At 37.9% G+C, this 13,138-nt stretch overlaps 2 protein-coding genes across 2 annotated transcripts; one reads left to right on the top strand and one right to left on the bottom strand.

Annotated features, from left to right (window-relative positions):
• The first annotated feature begins 656 nt into the window (after positions 1 to 656).
• On the top strand, positions 657 to 4,576 carry LOC310725052 (glutathione S-transferase omega-1-like). Its single transcript, XM_083539655.1, has 7 exons — positions 657 to 1,466; positions 1,687 to 1,726; positions 3,039 to 3,147; positions 3,289 to 3,511; positions 3,670 to 3,771; positions 3,926 to 4,032; positions 4,290 to 4,576. The coding sequence occupies exons 2-7, from the start codon at positions 1,696 to 1,698 to the stop codon at positions 4,438 to 4,440; spliced, it is 723 nt and encodes a 240-aa protein (XP_083395781.1). The 5' UTR covers positions 657 to 1,466; positions 1,687 to 1,695; the 3' UTR covers positions 4,441 to 4,576.
• Positions 4,577 to 4,963: 387 nt separating this feature from the next.
• On the bottom strand, positions 4,964 to 9,259 carry itprip (inositol 1,4,5-trisphosphate receptor interacting protein). The gene is made up of 2 exons (XM_083539654.1): positions 8,910 to 9,259; positions 4,964 to 6,822 (listed from the first exon to the last, which is right to left on the bottom strand). Exon 2 carries the CDS (start codon positions 6,810 to 6,812, stop codon positions 5,160 to 5,162), a length of 1,653 nt encoding a protein of 550 aa, XP_083395780.1. The 5' UTR covers positions 6,813 to 6,822; positions 8,910 to 9,259; the 3' UTR covers positions 4,964 to 5,159.
• Between the last annotated feature and the right edge of the window lie 3,879 nt (positions 9,260 to 13,138).

The raw sequence follows: 13,138 nt of genomic DNA, 5'->3' as shown, positions 1-13,138 counted from the left end.
AACATTTGTAGACACCTGACCATCACACCCAGGTGTGGTTCTCCAAACTGTTGCTACCAAGTTTACAAGCATACAACTGTATATGATGTCTTTCTATGCCGTAGCATTACAACTTGTCTGGAACTAAAGTCCCAGACCTGTACATGCATCACAATTACTCCTTCTACCACAAAATGAGATCCATTAAACCATGTATGAAGGCCAACAAATGTAGTGTCCTGCACGAAGCCCTGATCTTAACTCAACACCTCGTGGATTAACTGGAACGCTGACTCTGCTCAAGACCTTTTCACCTGACTACAATGCCTGACTTCACTACAATCGGTGCTGAATAAATGAATCCCTACATGTGCACTTTAAAAGCTCTGAAAAAGAGTTGAGATTATTAGAAGTTCAAAAGAGTCCATTCAGAGTGGGATGCTCAGAAAACCCATGTAAGTGTTCCAGCTACAGTTTCGTGTCCATAAACTTTTGTCATATGAGTGTGTGAGCAAATACAAGAGAAATAAAATCCAACTACTAAATCAATGGATTTCTTTGGGCTAAAAACTCATGTATATCGTTCAACAATTCAGCCAGTGTGGCGCGTGAGGAGTTAATTTAGGGAAAAGGGCCTCTGGTTGGCTCTGTGACAGGAGGCGGGGAAATACAGGGTCAGTCTGAAATCGAGCCCTGAGTTATGTTCTCTACACTGTCATTTCCAGTGACATGATTTATAGCAACGAAATCAAGAGAATTAATTCACGGTTTATGTTGTTATTTTCATCTAAATGTCTTTAAACATCCTCAATATTCAATTACAGGTAGTCGTCGACTTACGACCACAATTGGGACCGACAAATCGGTCGTAACACGATTTGGTCATAAGTAGAGTAGGCTAAATGTACAGTACTGTAAAATTATGCCGGAAGCTGGTAAAAAAAAGTAACGTACGCCGCGGCTAGCGATTGTGTTCGTAAAGTCGAATGGTCGTAAGTTGCATAGGTTGTAAATCGACGACTAACCTGTACTTTTTAGTTTTATGTCAGATGTATGAAGATGTATGAAGGCCAACAAATGTTGGCACTCAATTAACGGACTCATTATGGTATTAAGGTATTGTCCTGTGGTTACACTGTGGCCAGGAGTTTGATAAAATTAAGTTTCAAATGAAGCTTTTAAGCTGTTTACTAAGAGCACATTAATGACTAACAGGCAGAAAGAAAGAAATTCGGACTCATACATTAAGCCTTTTCCGAACGTTCAGCTAAAAGAGCCGACTCACAGAGCCGACTCATGAAGTCAACTCTTTCACCATTGCTGTATCTCACGTTCTAGAGGTAATTTCATATCCGGGTACTATTTGCATAATATTTAAAGACTCCGGAGTCGGACAGACCCTTTTCAAGTTTCCTAAGACAACAGATTGTATACAGTCTTCACACCAGATTTCATATTTCCTCCTCCTGCTATCACACAGCCTACAGGTGAATATATTGATTCCTTATCATTAGGAAATCTTTATTTTACAATACACACAACGCATAGTTCCTTTTAATGCTTATAAATTACGTCATGAGCCGTGCACATTTTTTTCCGGAAATCGGAAAACACAAACTGATTTGCTTGTTGCAAACTTGAACTTTTACTTAGCGCTTTGTATTTTATTAATACAACCATAATCACACTTTTTACTTCCGTATCCAGATCCTGATTATGGCTTCGACCCAGAAATGCCGTGGAAAAGGTAAGAAACACACGCATTCATTATCCGCAGATAAACTCCTATACGGGTTGCAGAATCTTTTTTTTTTTTTTTTTTTTTATTGTCACAAAAATTGTATTTCTTTCTTTCTTGCTCCGAATATGTTTTTTTTCAAGATGCTGATTCATTTACATAATAATAACTGTTTATACTCAACATGCAAAAGTTAGTTTTGTTCAGGAGTCTATTGTTTGTACTGGAGCGTGAATATACTTATGCACTCAGGCACCAGTGCACTGTAGGGCACCATGCACACACTCATTTAAACCTACAGGCCATTAAGAATCACAAATTCACCTCCTGCCATGAACCTAAACGTAATCCTAAAAATCATCCTGGTGGGTCTGGAGCTGTGAGATCCCTGTTCAGCATGCTGCACCACTCTGCCACTGCTGTTAAGATGCTTTGTGATAATGTCAATTGCTCCAATATAAAACAAACAAAACTCACTTCCCTTACACACTGGGTGTGTCAAGAATAAATCTGTGTAAACCTTCTATTTAACAGTCTAAAGGATGATATTCAAAGCACTATGAAAAAAAAGTTTACACATTATTAATCCTCAAGAAGGTTCTGATTTTGTCTGCTATGCCATGCATAACAACATTGAGGTATTTTTCACTGATGATAACTATAGGGAATTTTTGTTGCAAATCTTTAAACATAATTTTTTTTCCCATAATGACTCAGCAAAATAGACATGGGTGGAGTAAGAGGTTAAAACATGCAAGTCACTGGACCTTAATGAAAATATTAATCATGTTATATAAGACTGCAGGTGTGTCCCAAAGGAACAGATAACGGAGTCTTAGGGTTGGGCCAAGAATCTCCAGAACAGCTTCAACACCTTAGCATAGATGCTAATGCTCATAAAACAGTGCTGGAAAGATGGACATCTTTTATCAGTTTGGGGTTTGGTGATGGTGGGCATCTAAATTGATAAGTCATACAGGAAGGGGCATACAGTCTATTGACTATGAAGGTCAGAACTTATAACCAATTACACAAATAATAATCATAATCCTCAAACCATTTATTCAACCCTGGTACCTGGTGAAGATCTGTGTGGTCTTCCTGGAAATGAATACCAATCAAGATAGAAACTTTTCTTTATAGAAAAAAAAAAGGTTATCAGTCTGAATGACTTGGCATTGATTTGCCGTGAATCTTACTTTAATAGGACAAGAGAACACGGTATTAAATATACCTATCTAACAGAACTACCCATTTTTCTGTACACCATTACATTGATCTAAGCTTAGGCTGTTCATTTGGTATCTGATATATTTTGCAGGAAGCTGCGCTCCTGGGGCTGTACCCAATGGCAAGATACGCATCTATAGTATGAGATTCTGCCCATATGCCCAGAGAACCAGACTGGTACTAAGTGCCAAGGGTATAGAGTAAGTCCACATGTTGGCATAAGTACAAATTTCTTGAGTGTGCATAGCACACAGTGTGCATACAAATTTATTTGCTACTAAAAAGTAAAATAGAACTTATGAATATAAGAATTTATAATTACTCCCACCATCTCACTGTAGGCCTGAAACTATCAACATCGATCTGAAAAACAAACCGGAATGGTACCTGGAAAAGAACCCTCTTGGCCAAGTGCCTATCCTGGAGACCCCTAGTGGTCAGATAATCTGTGAATCGGCAATCACATGTGAATACTTGGATGAGGTATACCCTGAGAAGAAACTGTATCCCACTGACCCATTTGCAAAAGCCCAGCAGAAGATGTTGCTGGAGGATTACTCAAAGGTATGTCCTTTATTCCCACAATAAGCCACAAGTATTTACAAAACATAGGAGAATATTTTAAACCATGTCAGGAGCCTGTTTTCTCACAGTTCTTTGAAGCTACTAAATGGATCACTAAAATATGTTGTTGGTTTTTTTTTTGTTTTTTTTACTTTCAGGTTATTCCTCTGTTCTACAAAATTCCCATGACTAGAATTAAGGGTGAGGATGTGTCCGCACTAGAAGCGGAGTTAAAGGAAAAGCTCTGCAAACTGAACAAGGTAGAGTGCAATATTTAAATGATAATTATATCATTATCTTATTTGAAATGAATTATATTTTTAACCCAAAGTAGTAAATGACCAGCCACACTGACTAACTTCAGTGTTGTATATAAAACTGTATTTATTTTATTTTCATTATATTCTTTGGCAGGTTTTGGTTAACAGGAAAACCAAATACTTTGGAGGCAATTCAGTAACTATGATTGACTACCTGATCTGGCCATGGTTCGAGAGGGTGGAGGCCTGGCAGCTTAAACAGTATGATTTCTTATTTATACAAGAATACAATAAAAGCAAGCAAACAAACAAAAAATAAAATAAATAGAATAAAACATTGCACATCTGGACCAAAGCGGATCCATTATGTTTACAGCAGCTGGGTGGTGCAAAGTTAAATTCTATTTTATTTTTTTTTCTTTGTACAGTTCATCATAACTTTCTAAACTGCATTTGGAGAATGAATATATGTATAGTTTCAGATGAATTTACATATAAACACTTTGATTCTTTCACAGATATCTGGATGGCCTTGCAGAGCTGAATAACTGGATTTTGCTCATGAAGGAGGATCCAGCAGTAAAGGCACTCATGTTTAGCACAGATGACCACAAGGTCTTTTTTACCTCATTCATCGAGGGAAAACCCAATTATGACCATGGCTTATAAAAATATTTTTATACTGAAATAGCTACAAAAAATACTATAATTCATCCACTGATTTTTCCGTACAAGCTTTTGTACAAATATAATGCCTTGTCACAAAATGTCATGAGATGAAATTAAACAGCTTCTTTAATATCAAGTTTGCACATTTCATCTTTGAATTTTTTTGTTCTTGGGCCATCTAATTTGCAGTGTATGTAATCCCTTCATCAAGAGCGTGAATATACATATAGCCTGCATGCACTCAGGCTACAGTCCACTGTAGGACTCCATGCACACACTCATTTACACCTACAGGCAGTTAAGAATCACTAGTCCACTTCCTGCCAAGAACATGAACATAATTTACACCTGTGATGCTTTGTGAAAATCTCAATAACTTCAGGGTAATACAAATAAAACTCAGGTGAAAACTAAATCTGTGTAAACAGTGTATAGGATGATATTCAAAGCACTATGAAAATAAAGTTAGTCATCATGGATATGACTAAAGGAAAACCTACCCAATCCATGAAAAAGCAGTTAAAAACAAAGAAAATTGTGTATGATTTATTTTTTTTACATTACACTTTATATAAAAAATAAATGCTTGTTTAACACATTAGCACATAATAGCTGCCTCTCTACAATCATCAAAACCACAAGTGCTTTTCTAATTAAATATACAACTAGTACTAAACAATTCAGTGCATAAAAAAATATGTACTCAGAAAATTATGCAGTTATGTTCTGGTGGTCTCCAAGACTGATGTGGAACCTCTTAAGTTGTTGTCAACGGCTGAATTGAGTCCACTGTTGGCTGAGTGTGATGTGTACTCTCGAATAAGCACTGGTGCATTTCTGAGCATCTCTTCAAAGTTTTCCACCATATTTGCATAGACCTGCCTCTCTAACACTAGAGGCCTGAAAAGGTTTATTGGTTCTGCAACCTGAAATATTGCTGGAACCCCAATTCCAAGTGGAACAAGTGGATTCCCAATGATAATGTGAGTTAGCCTCTTTTCCTGTAGGCTTTTTTGTAGAAAAGCCAACAAATCCCGCAATCTCTGGTCCAGGTTTAGCGGTCTCCATGATGTAGGAGATTTACTCAATAGTAGATGCAAGAATGCAGTTTTCAGATGGTAGTTTGTAAGGCCACTTTTATCTCCAAGACCTGACTGTTTTTTGTGCAAGAAAGAAACAAGCTGTAGGCATCGGAGATGACAAGAGTTTCTTGGAAGTTTCTTTGCCATGTGTTTGAGCAAGTTTCTTTCATAAACAGAGAATGAGATATGCCAGTAGACATCTGTGGTGTTACTTGTGTCTGAAGGAAAATAAGAGATAAAGTATGCATGTGTGTCTTCAAGTTGAATAGCAGGTGTGATGTTTAAAACAACAACCTTTCCTGACTTGAACCTGACCTTCAAGGCACCAGGGAAATCTAGGTTTCGGAAAGTGAGCTCAAACTCATATTTGTGCGAGATTCGGCCCCATGCTCTGGTCACGGAGATCTGGAACCATTTCATGAACTGATCTTTAGACAGATAAGCAGTGTTTCTTGAGCAGAGTAGTTTTTCCAAAGCATGGTCATCAGCTTTGTTATTGTGTTTTTTGTTGTGTAGCAGGCACAGCATATCATCATCAAGTGCGGTATTGCCAGAGAGGCAGTCTGGGCAATTCTCACCAATCTTTACCAACTTAATCCTCCCACATCCTTGCATGTCCAAAGGGATGTCAGACGATTCACCACACCAAAGCTCAAACTGAAAGTGGTATGGTTCTGGTACTACAAATGGCACAATGATGTCAGACATAAAAGGCTTATACACTCTCCAGGACTCAAACATGCTGCCCACTCCAATAAAGTCCTCAAGTTCCACGTCAAACTCACGGTCACAAATGCTCCTAAAAGCTTCCAGAAGGTCATCTGCAAAGCCTTCAACAAACTCCTGCACTCTCCCACACTCATGGACAAATGATTGAAAGTTGGTCTCACAAAGGTTGCTTAGGACACTTTTGTCGAAAATCAGATTCTTAGGACTGACAGATCCACCATTGGTGTACGCTTCATTATCTTCAACATGGTCAGGTGCATCACCAGAGATCATGTCCTGTCTACAAACTTCAATAGTAAAAAAGATGACAAGAGAAAGTGTGCTCCAGAAGTACCAACCATAGTAGTCAATGCTAGAGTTTGTCACTTCTTCATCTGCCTTTGAGATCTCTTGTTCAAGGCGTTCATGTTCTGCTTGCAGTCTCTCTTCATGCTCCTTCATTCGGGCCAAAACGTCATGTTCCTCTTCGGGGATTGTAGTGTTCTCCTTTGGGAAAAGCAGTGGGTGGTTGAGGATAGCAGCTGCCACAAACACACAAACCCGTGCTATATACCCCTGCATCCCTGCGTATCTGCGGAAAAGGTCAAATGTTACAGTTTAATATAAAGAATGGAAAAGAATTAATAAGATTATATTATAACACTGTTTCATGTATTAAAATGTTTGGCATCACAAGAAGTGTACATTTTAAACATTGTAGTAAACAAGAATCGGCTTATTTTTAAGTCAGATACATTTTGCTGAATGCACGACGTGGTCAGCAAAGCATGAACCATCTCAAATTTAAGTTCAATGAGGCTGCACTGAATGTAAAGGAAGGAAACAAACAGGAAATTGTGTAATTTGCAGATCTCAATCCGTACAAACATTTGCACAGTAAAATGCATTACTTAAACTCAGTTGTGCAAAACATTTCACATTTCATAAACAAACCAAAATCCATGAGAAAAAAACTGAAAAGTTTCCTTAAAACCGTTACTGGCAATCTAATAAAAACGCATTAACGTACATCTATTGCTTATTTTAAGTTTCATGTTGAAAGGCTGGTTATTTTATAATAATACTTGTCATCAAATCAGTAAACATACTAGTGGATTTAAACAAGACTTCCTGTCTACACAAGTTCATTTGTTAAATTTAGTACACAGGATTGTGATCATTTTACCAGTCAATGTCATGTAAAAGACATCGTATTTGGAGTCTATTTAGGGAAAATCTCTACACATCTGTATGCAGGCCTGCCATACAACTTTCCTGGGTCCTGGACAAAACACTTAAGAAGGATCCATTCTTAAATTAAATTAAATACAAAAATTCCTATATTTTATTCTAATACATTTCTTCTTAACTTTTGCACTTCTCCCTCATGCATCATCTTAACAAACATTAGCATGAACTAAAGTATTTAAGAGAATACATACAATGTCACATGTGAAAAATGTCTGTAATTCACCATGTTTTATTGGATGTGGACAGTGTTATGAACAAAATGCAGAAAAACTGTTTCAGAAGAAATATGAACTTATCAGAGGAAATATAACACACTTTGCAAACTGCAATTACTTTTTTTGTTTGTAGACTTTTTTATTTTATTTTTATTCTCTATGTCAATGGAAAAGCAGGACAGGGTCTCTGGTTGTCCTTGGTGCCAGAGGTGCTGTCTGGAGGTAGAATGTGCATTGCTTTGTGACCCTCATTCATAATACATGATGTAAAGTGCAGTGTGTTGAGGAACCCCAAATAAAAGCCCACAGAATATTTGTTTTAATTTGTCAGTCCCAGTGAATCATAATAACTGTAGTGTTATTCTTCGCTGGATAGATATCTATTAGTGTGGATAAAACCTGAGATCAAGTCAAGTTTTTTATTCTATAGCGCTTTTCACAACAGACATTGTCTCAAAGCAGCTTTACAGAGTTTAAGAGTTAAGGTGAATGATGTGTATGTATCCCTGATGAGCAGCCATGGCGACTGTGTCAAGAAATAACTCCCTTAGATGTTATGAGAAAGAAACCTTGAGAGGAACCAGACTCAAAGGGAACCCATTCTCATTTGGGTGACATCAAGTGTGTGATTATAGTCTTTAAACAATACAGAACACTGAAGAGAGAAGCACTGGAGTGTAAGATTATGATTAATGTTATTTCTACAGTCTTATACAGTAATTTGTGGTTATAAATCTAGGAGCTACTGAGCAATACAAAAAAAAGCTCAACATTTAAGATCATCATAAATCCAACACCAGCTTCTCCATGCCAGATCCTTGGTGTAAGCCATACACCTTTTTAGTAAATACCAGCATATATTTAGAAATACACCTACTTTTGAGCTCATGTGGCTAACGCCTGTTTTCTTTATGAAAGATACAAAACAAGATATAAAAGCATCCTACATCTTATAATCGGCTAAATCAGCTATAATCAGCAGTCTAAATGCATTACATTTTTTTGTTTACAGAAACATCAGTTGAGTTAAACCATGTTAAGACTATATAAGGTTAAAGTGTAGCTACATGCAGCTCTTTTCACCCACAATGACCTAAATAACCTTAAACTAACGGTTCTCGACAACTTCCCCCTTTTTCGTTGGATTAGTTTCTCATTTTTAAACAAAGTTACATTTAGCAGCAATTTCTTTAAACAAATTAAAAAAGCAAACCTTTCAGCGTTTTACTCTCAGAGTTTCATCTCCATGTGGTCCACGGTCTAAGAAGAAGCGCAGTGAAAGAGTAAATGTGACTCGGGTGTTTTAGACTCTGTGGGTTGAGGCGGAGAACATTAGTAGTCATTTCCTGGAGCAAAGCCTTCGTCCATTTTTTCCTTTTCTTTTTTCACTTCTCCAAAAGAACGGATGAAATGAAGCAGAATTTACTATACAAAACTGTCCTCACACTCCGCTCGCAGAGTATTTAGTATTGTATTTCTACTAAATATATTTCACCGTTTTGGCATATCTGGCTTATCAACAAGGCGCCTGAGTTGCCAAGTCCGCGATTTCCCCGCCGTCCTGGTTTCATTTCAGTGCTGCTCAGGGTTTGTTTTTTCTCACATCAAAGGTAATTATGGAAAATGCAAAATATATTTAGAAAAATTATTTTCATCTTAAAAATGAACTGGAATTACAAATGCACAAAAATTACCAGATATACTGTAAATATTCTTTTGGTCAGACAGTTCATTGTTTCGCAACATTCCTTTTGCTTTGCAACTTTATGAAACCAAACAATAGATAGATAGATAGATAGATAGATAGATAGATAGATAGATAGATAGATAGATAGATAGATAGATAGATAGATAGATAGATAGATAGATAGATAGATAGATAGATAGATAGATAGATAGATAGATAGATAGATAGATAGATAGATAGATAGTCAAGTCAAGTCAAGTCAAGTCAAGTCAAGTCAAGTCAAGTTTATTTGTATAGCGCTTTTCACAACAGACATTGTCTCAAAGCAGCTTTACAGAAAACAACAGTGAAGGTGAATGGTGTGCGTTTGTCCCTGATGAGCAGCCGTGGCGACAGTGGCAAGGAAAAACTCCCTTAGATGATATGAGGAAGAAACCTTGAGAGGAACCAGACTCAAAGGGGAACCCATCCTCATATGGGTGACATCAAAAGTTTGGTCATAAATCTTTCAACAATACAGAACAATAGATAGATAGATAGATAGATAGATAGATAGATAGATAGATAGATAGATAGATAGATAGATAGATAGATAGATAGATAGATAGATAGATAGATAGATAGATAGATAGATAGATAGATAGATAGATAGATAGATAGATAAAAAATGTCGCTTATTTGTGGCAGGCAGGAGCATGTCCCCACAGTAAAATATTTGGTACACTAATTATGGCATACTATAATTTATATAGTGGAATTCAGTGTTGTTCTCCGGTTATTAGGCAAAATAATATACAGTCCGCCTAGCGTTTGATCGAAGAACTGCAACGTCCCACTTTACTTTACGGGTGCCTGTTTTTATAAGATCATGTTTCAGTTAATGTTTTATGTTTTGAGATGTTTCTTGTTCATGTATATGTTCATGATTTACACAAAAAGGCAAACTCTAATCAAACGAAATTTGTTTATTTTTTAAGTTTCTTTTTTATTCATATTCAAAAGAGAAGCAGGTGAAACAAACAAACAAAAAATGATATATGTAAAATATTTGTATTTTAAAAATGTAAATAACATATATACACCTTGTATTCCTCTAGTATGTATCTTTTGCCTAGGAACTACATAATGTGTATCTTTAAAGCTTTACTTTACTAAAGATAATTATTCTGTGCAATTAACCAGATTACCAGGAGCTGGGAAGGATGTACTGCAAGTTAGAGCAATAAAGGATGGAGAGGGAAATGTGTTGACTAGTGAGGAGAGTGTGTTGAGAAGATGGAGGGAGTATTTTGAGCAGTGGAGTTGGGGAAGCAGGATGTAGATAGGATTAGTAAGGAGGAAGTGAGAGCAGCGATTAAGAGGATGAAGAATGGAAAGTCGGTTGGACCAGATGACATACCGGTAGAAGCGTGGAGATGTTTAGGAGAGATGGCAGTGGAGTTTTTAACCAGATTGTTTAACAGGATTCTGGAAGGGGAGAGGATGCCTGAGGAATGGAGAAGGAGTGTGCTGGTACCGATCTTTAAGCATAAGGGAGATGTGCAGACCTGCAGTAACTACAGGGGAATTAAGTTGATCAGTCACACCATGAAGTTATGGGAAAGAGTAGTGGAAGCCAGGCTGAGAGAAGAGGTGACCATCTGTGAGCAACAGTATGGTTTCATGCCGAGGAAGAGCACCACAGATGCCTTATTTGCTTTGAGGATGTTGATGGAGAAGTATAGAGAAGGACAGAAGGAGCTGCATTGTGTATTTGTGGATTTAGAGAAAGCGTACGACAGGGTGCCGAGAGAGGAGTTGTGGTATTGTATGAGGAAGTCAGGTGTGTCAGAGAAGTATGTGAGGGTGGTGCAGGACATGTATGAGGACAGTGTGACGGCAGTAAAGTGTGCAGTAGGTACGACAGACTGGTTCAGGGTGAAGGTTGGACTGCATCAAGGATCGGCCCTGAGCCCTTTCCTGTTTGCAGTGGTGATGGACAGGTTGACGGACGAGGTCAGACAGGAGTCTCCCTGGACTATGATGTTTGCAGATGATATTGTGATTTGTGGTGAGAGTAGAGAGCAGGTTGAGAAGAGCCTGGAGAGGTGGAGATATGCGCTGGAGAGAAGGGGAATGAAAGTCAGTAGGAGTAAGACAGAGTACATGTGTGTGAATGAGAGGGAGGGCAGTGGAGTGATGCGGTTGCAGGGAGAAGAGGTGGAGAAGGTGGAGGAGTTCAGGTACCTGGGGTCAACAGTGCAAAGTAATGGAGAGTGTGTTAGGGAAGTAAAGAAAAGAGTGCAGGCAGGGTGGAGTGGGTGGAGAAGAGTGACAGGAGTGATTTGTGATAGAAGAGTATCTGCAAGAATGAAAGGGAAAGTTTATAGGACTGTGGTGAGACCTGCGATGTTGTATGGATTAGAGACAGTGGCATTGAGTAAAAGACAGGAGGTGAAGCTGGAGGTAGCAGAGCTGAAGATGTTGAGGTTTTCGTTGGGAGTGACGAGGATGGACAAGATTAGAAATGAGTTTATTAGAGGGACAGCCCATGTAGGATGTTTTGGTGACAAGGTGAGGGAGGCGAGATTGAGATGGTTTGGACATGTGCAGAGAAGGGACATGAATTATATTGGTAGAAAAATGCTGAAGATGGAGCCACCAGGTAGGAGGAAAAGAGGAAGGCCAAGGAGGAGGTTCATGGATGTGGTGAGGGAAGACATGCAGGTAGTTGGTGTAAAAGAGGCAGATATAGAGGACAGGGTGGTATGGAGACGGATGATCCGCTGTGGCGACCCCTAATGGGAGCAGCCGAAAGAAGAAGAAGAAGACCAGGAGTCAGATAGATGAATAAATAGGTCGATTTTTCTGTATCTATTTGATATAGTCTTTTTATATGGACAATTTATTTGCACAAACCTTCTGTACCGTACTGGTCAGTGATATAGTGTCTTTGTATCTAATGTGTTGACAGTCACTGTGTTTTTATGTCTTCTTGTCTTCTTGTCCTTTTTTTGCAGTAAATGTTGCACATGGGTTTTTATAGTTTTGTGTAGTTCTTTGTTTCTTTTTGTTCGTTTATTTTGTCTGCTGTAGTGCCTCGGTCCTATAGGGAACATTGTTTCATTTCACTGTGTACTGTGTATATGGTTGGAATGACAATAAAAGAGAAGCTTAATGATTATTGCAATGTGTGATGTCATTTTTGCAAAACAGCACAACTGGAACCACAATGTGCAGCGATTTAGCTGTGATTAACAGAGACAACACAGTTTTACAGTTGTACAGTGCAATGTATAATAAGTAGTATCAGTGCAGTAAGCAGAATACACATTGCAAAGATAATGTCCAGTGAGTTTATTCTAGAATTATGCTCCAAGGCACAGCAGTGAATAGTTTTTTCTGTTTGTTAAGAGTTTCTTGCTACGGTAAAGTTGAATGAGTCTTTTAATGAAGATATGCTGTTTGACCATTTTGGATAGTTTGCTTAGTGCCCTCTTTTATACAACCACCTCCCAAATCTCTGGAGCTCTTCCTGGAAAAATCCATCATTGTATTATATTTCAAAGAGGACAGCATACAGATAGACTTTAAAAATACAATAGGAAGGAAGGAAATGCAGGATTTTTAATAAGAAAGCACAGGGCTACAGCAATTCTGCACAGAAAACACAAACAATATAAAACAATATGTTTAACAGTTGTGAGTGAAAACTATAGTATGGTCAATAGTTTAAATTACACATTCAAAATGAAAGAAAAGTTGAGGGACTATTT

The sequence above is a fragment of the Silurus aristotelis genome, assembly GCF_946808225.1.
Source record: "Silurus aristotelis genome assembly, chromosome: 4".
In the NCBI taxonomy this organism is placed as follows: Eukaryota; Metazoa; Chordata; class Actinopteri; order Siluriformes; family Siluridae; genus Silurus; species Silurus aristotelis.
The sequence above is the reverse complement of the archived record's forward strand: the minus strand, read 5'-3'. Positions and strand labels throughout refer to the sequence as shown.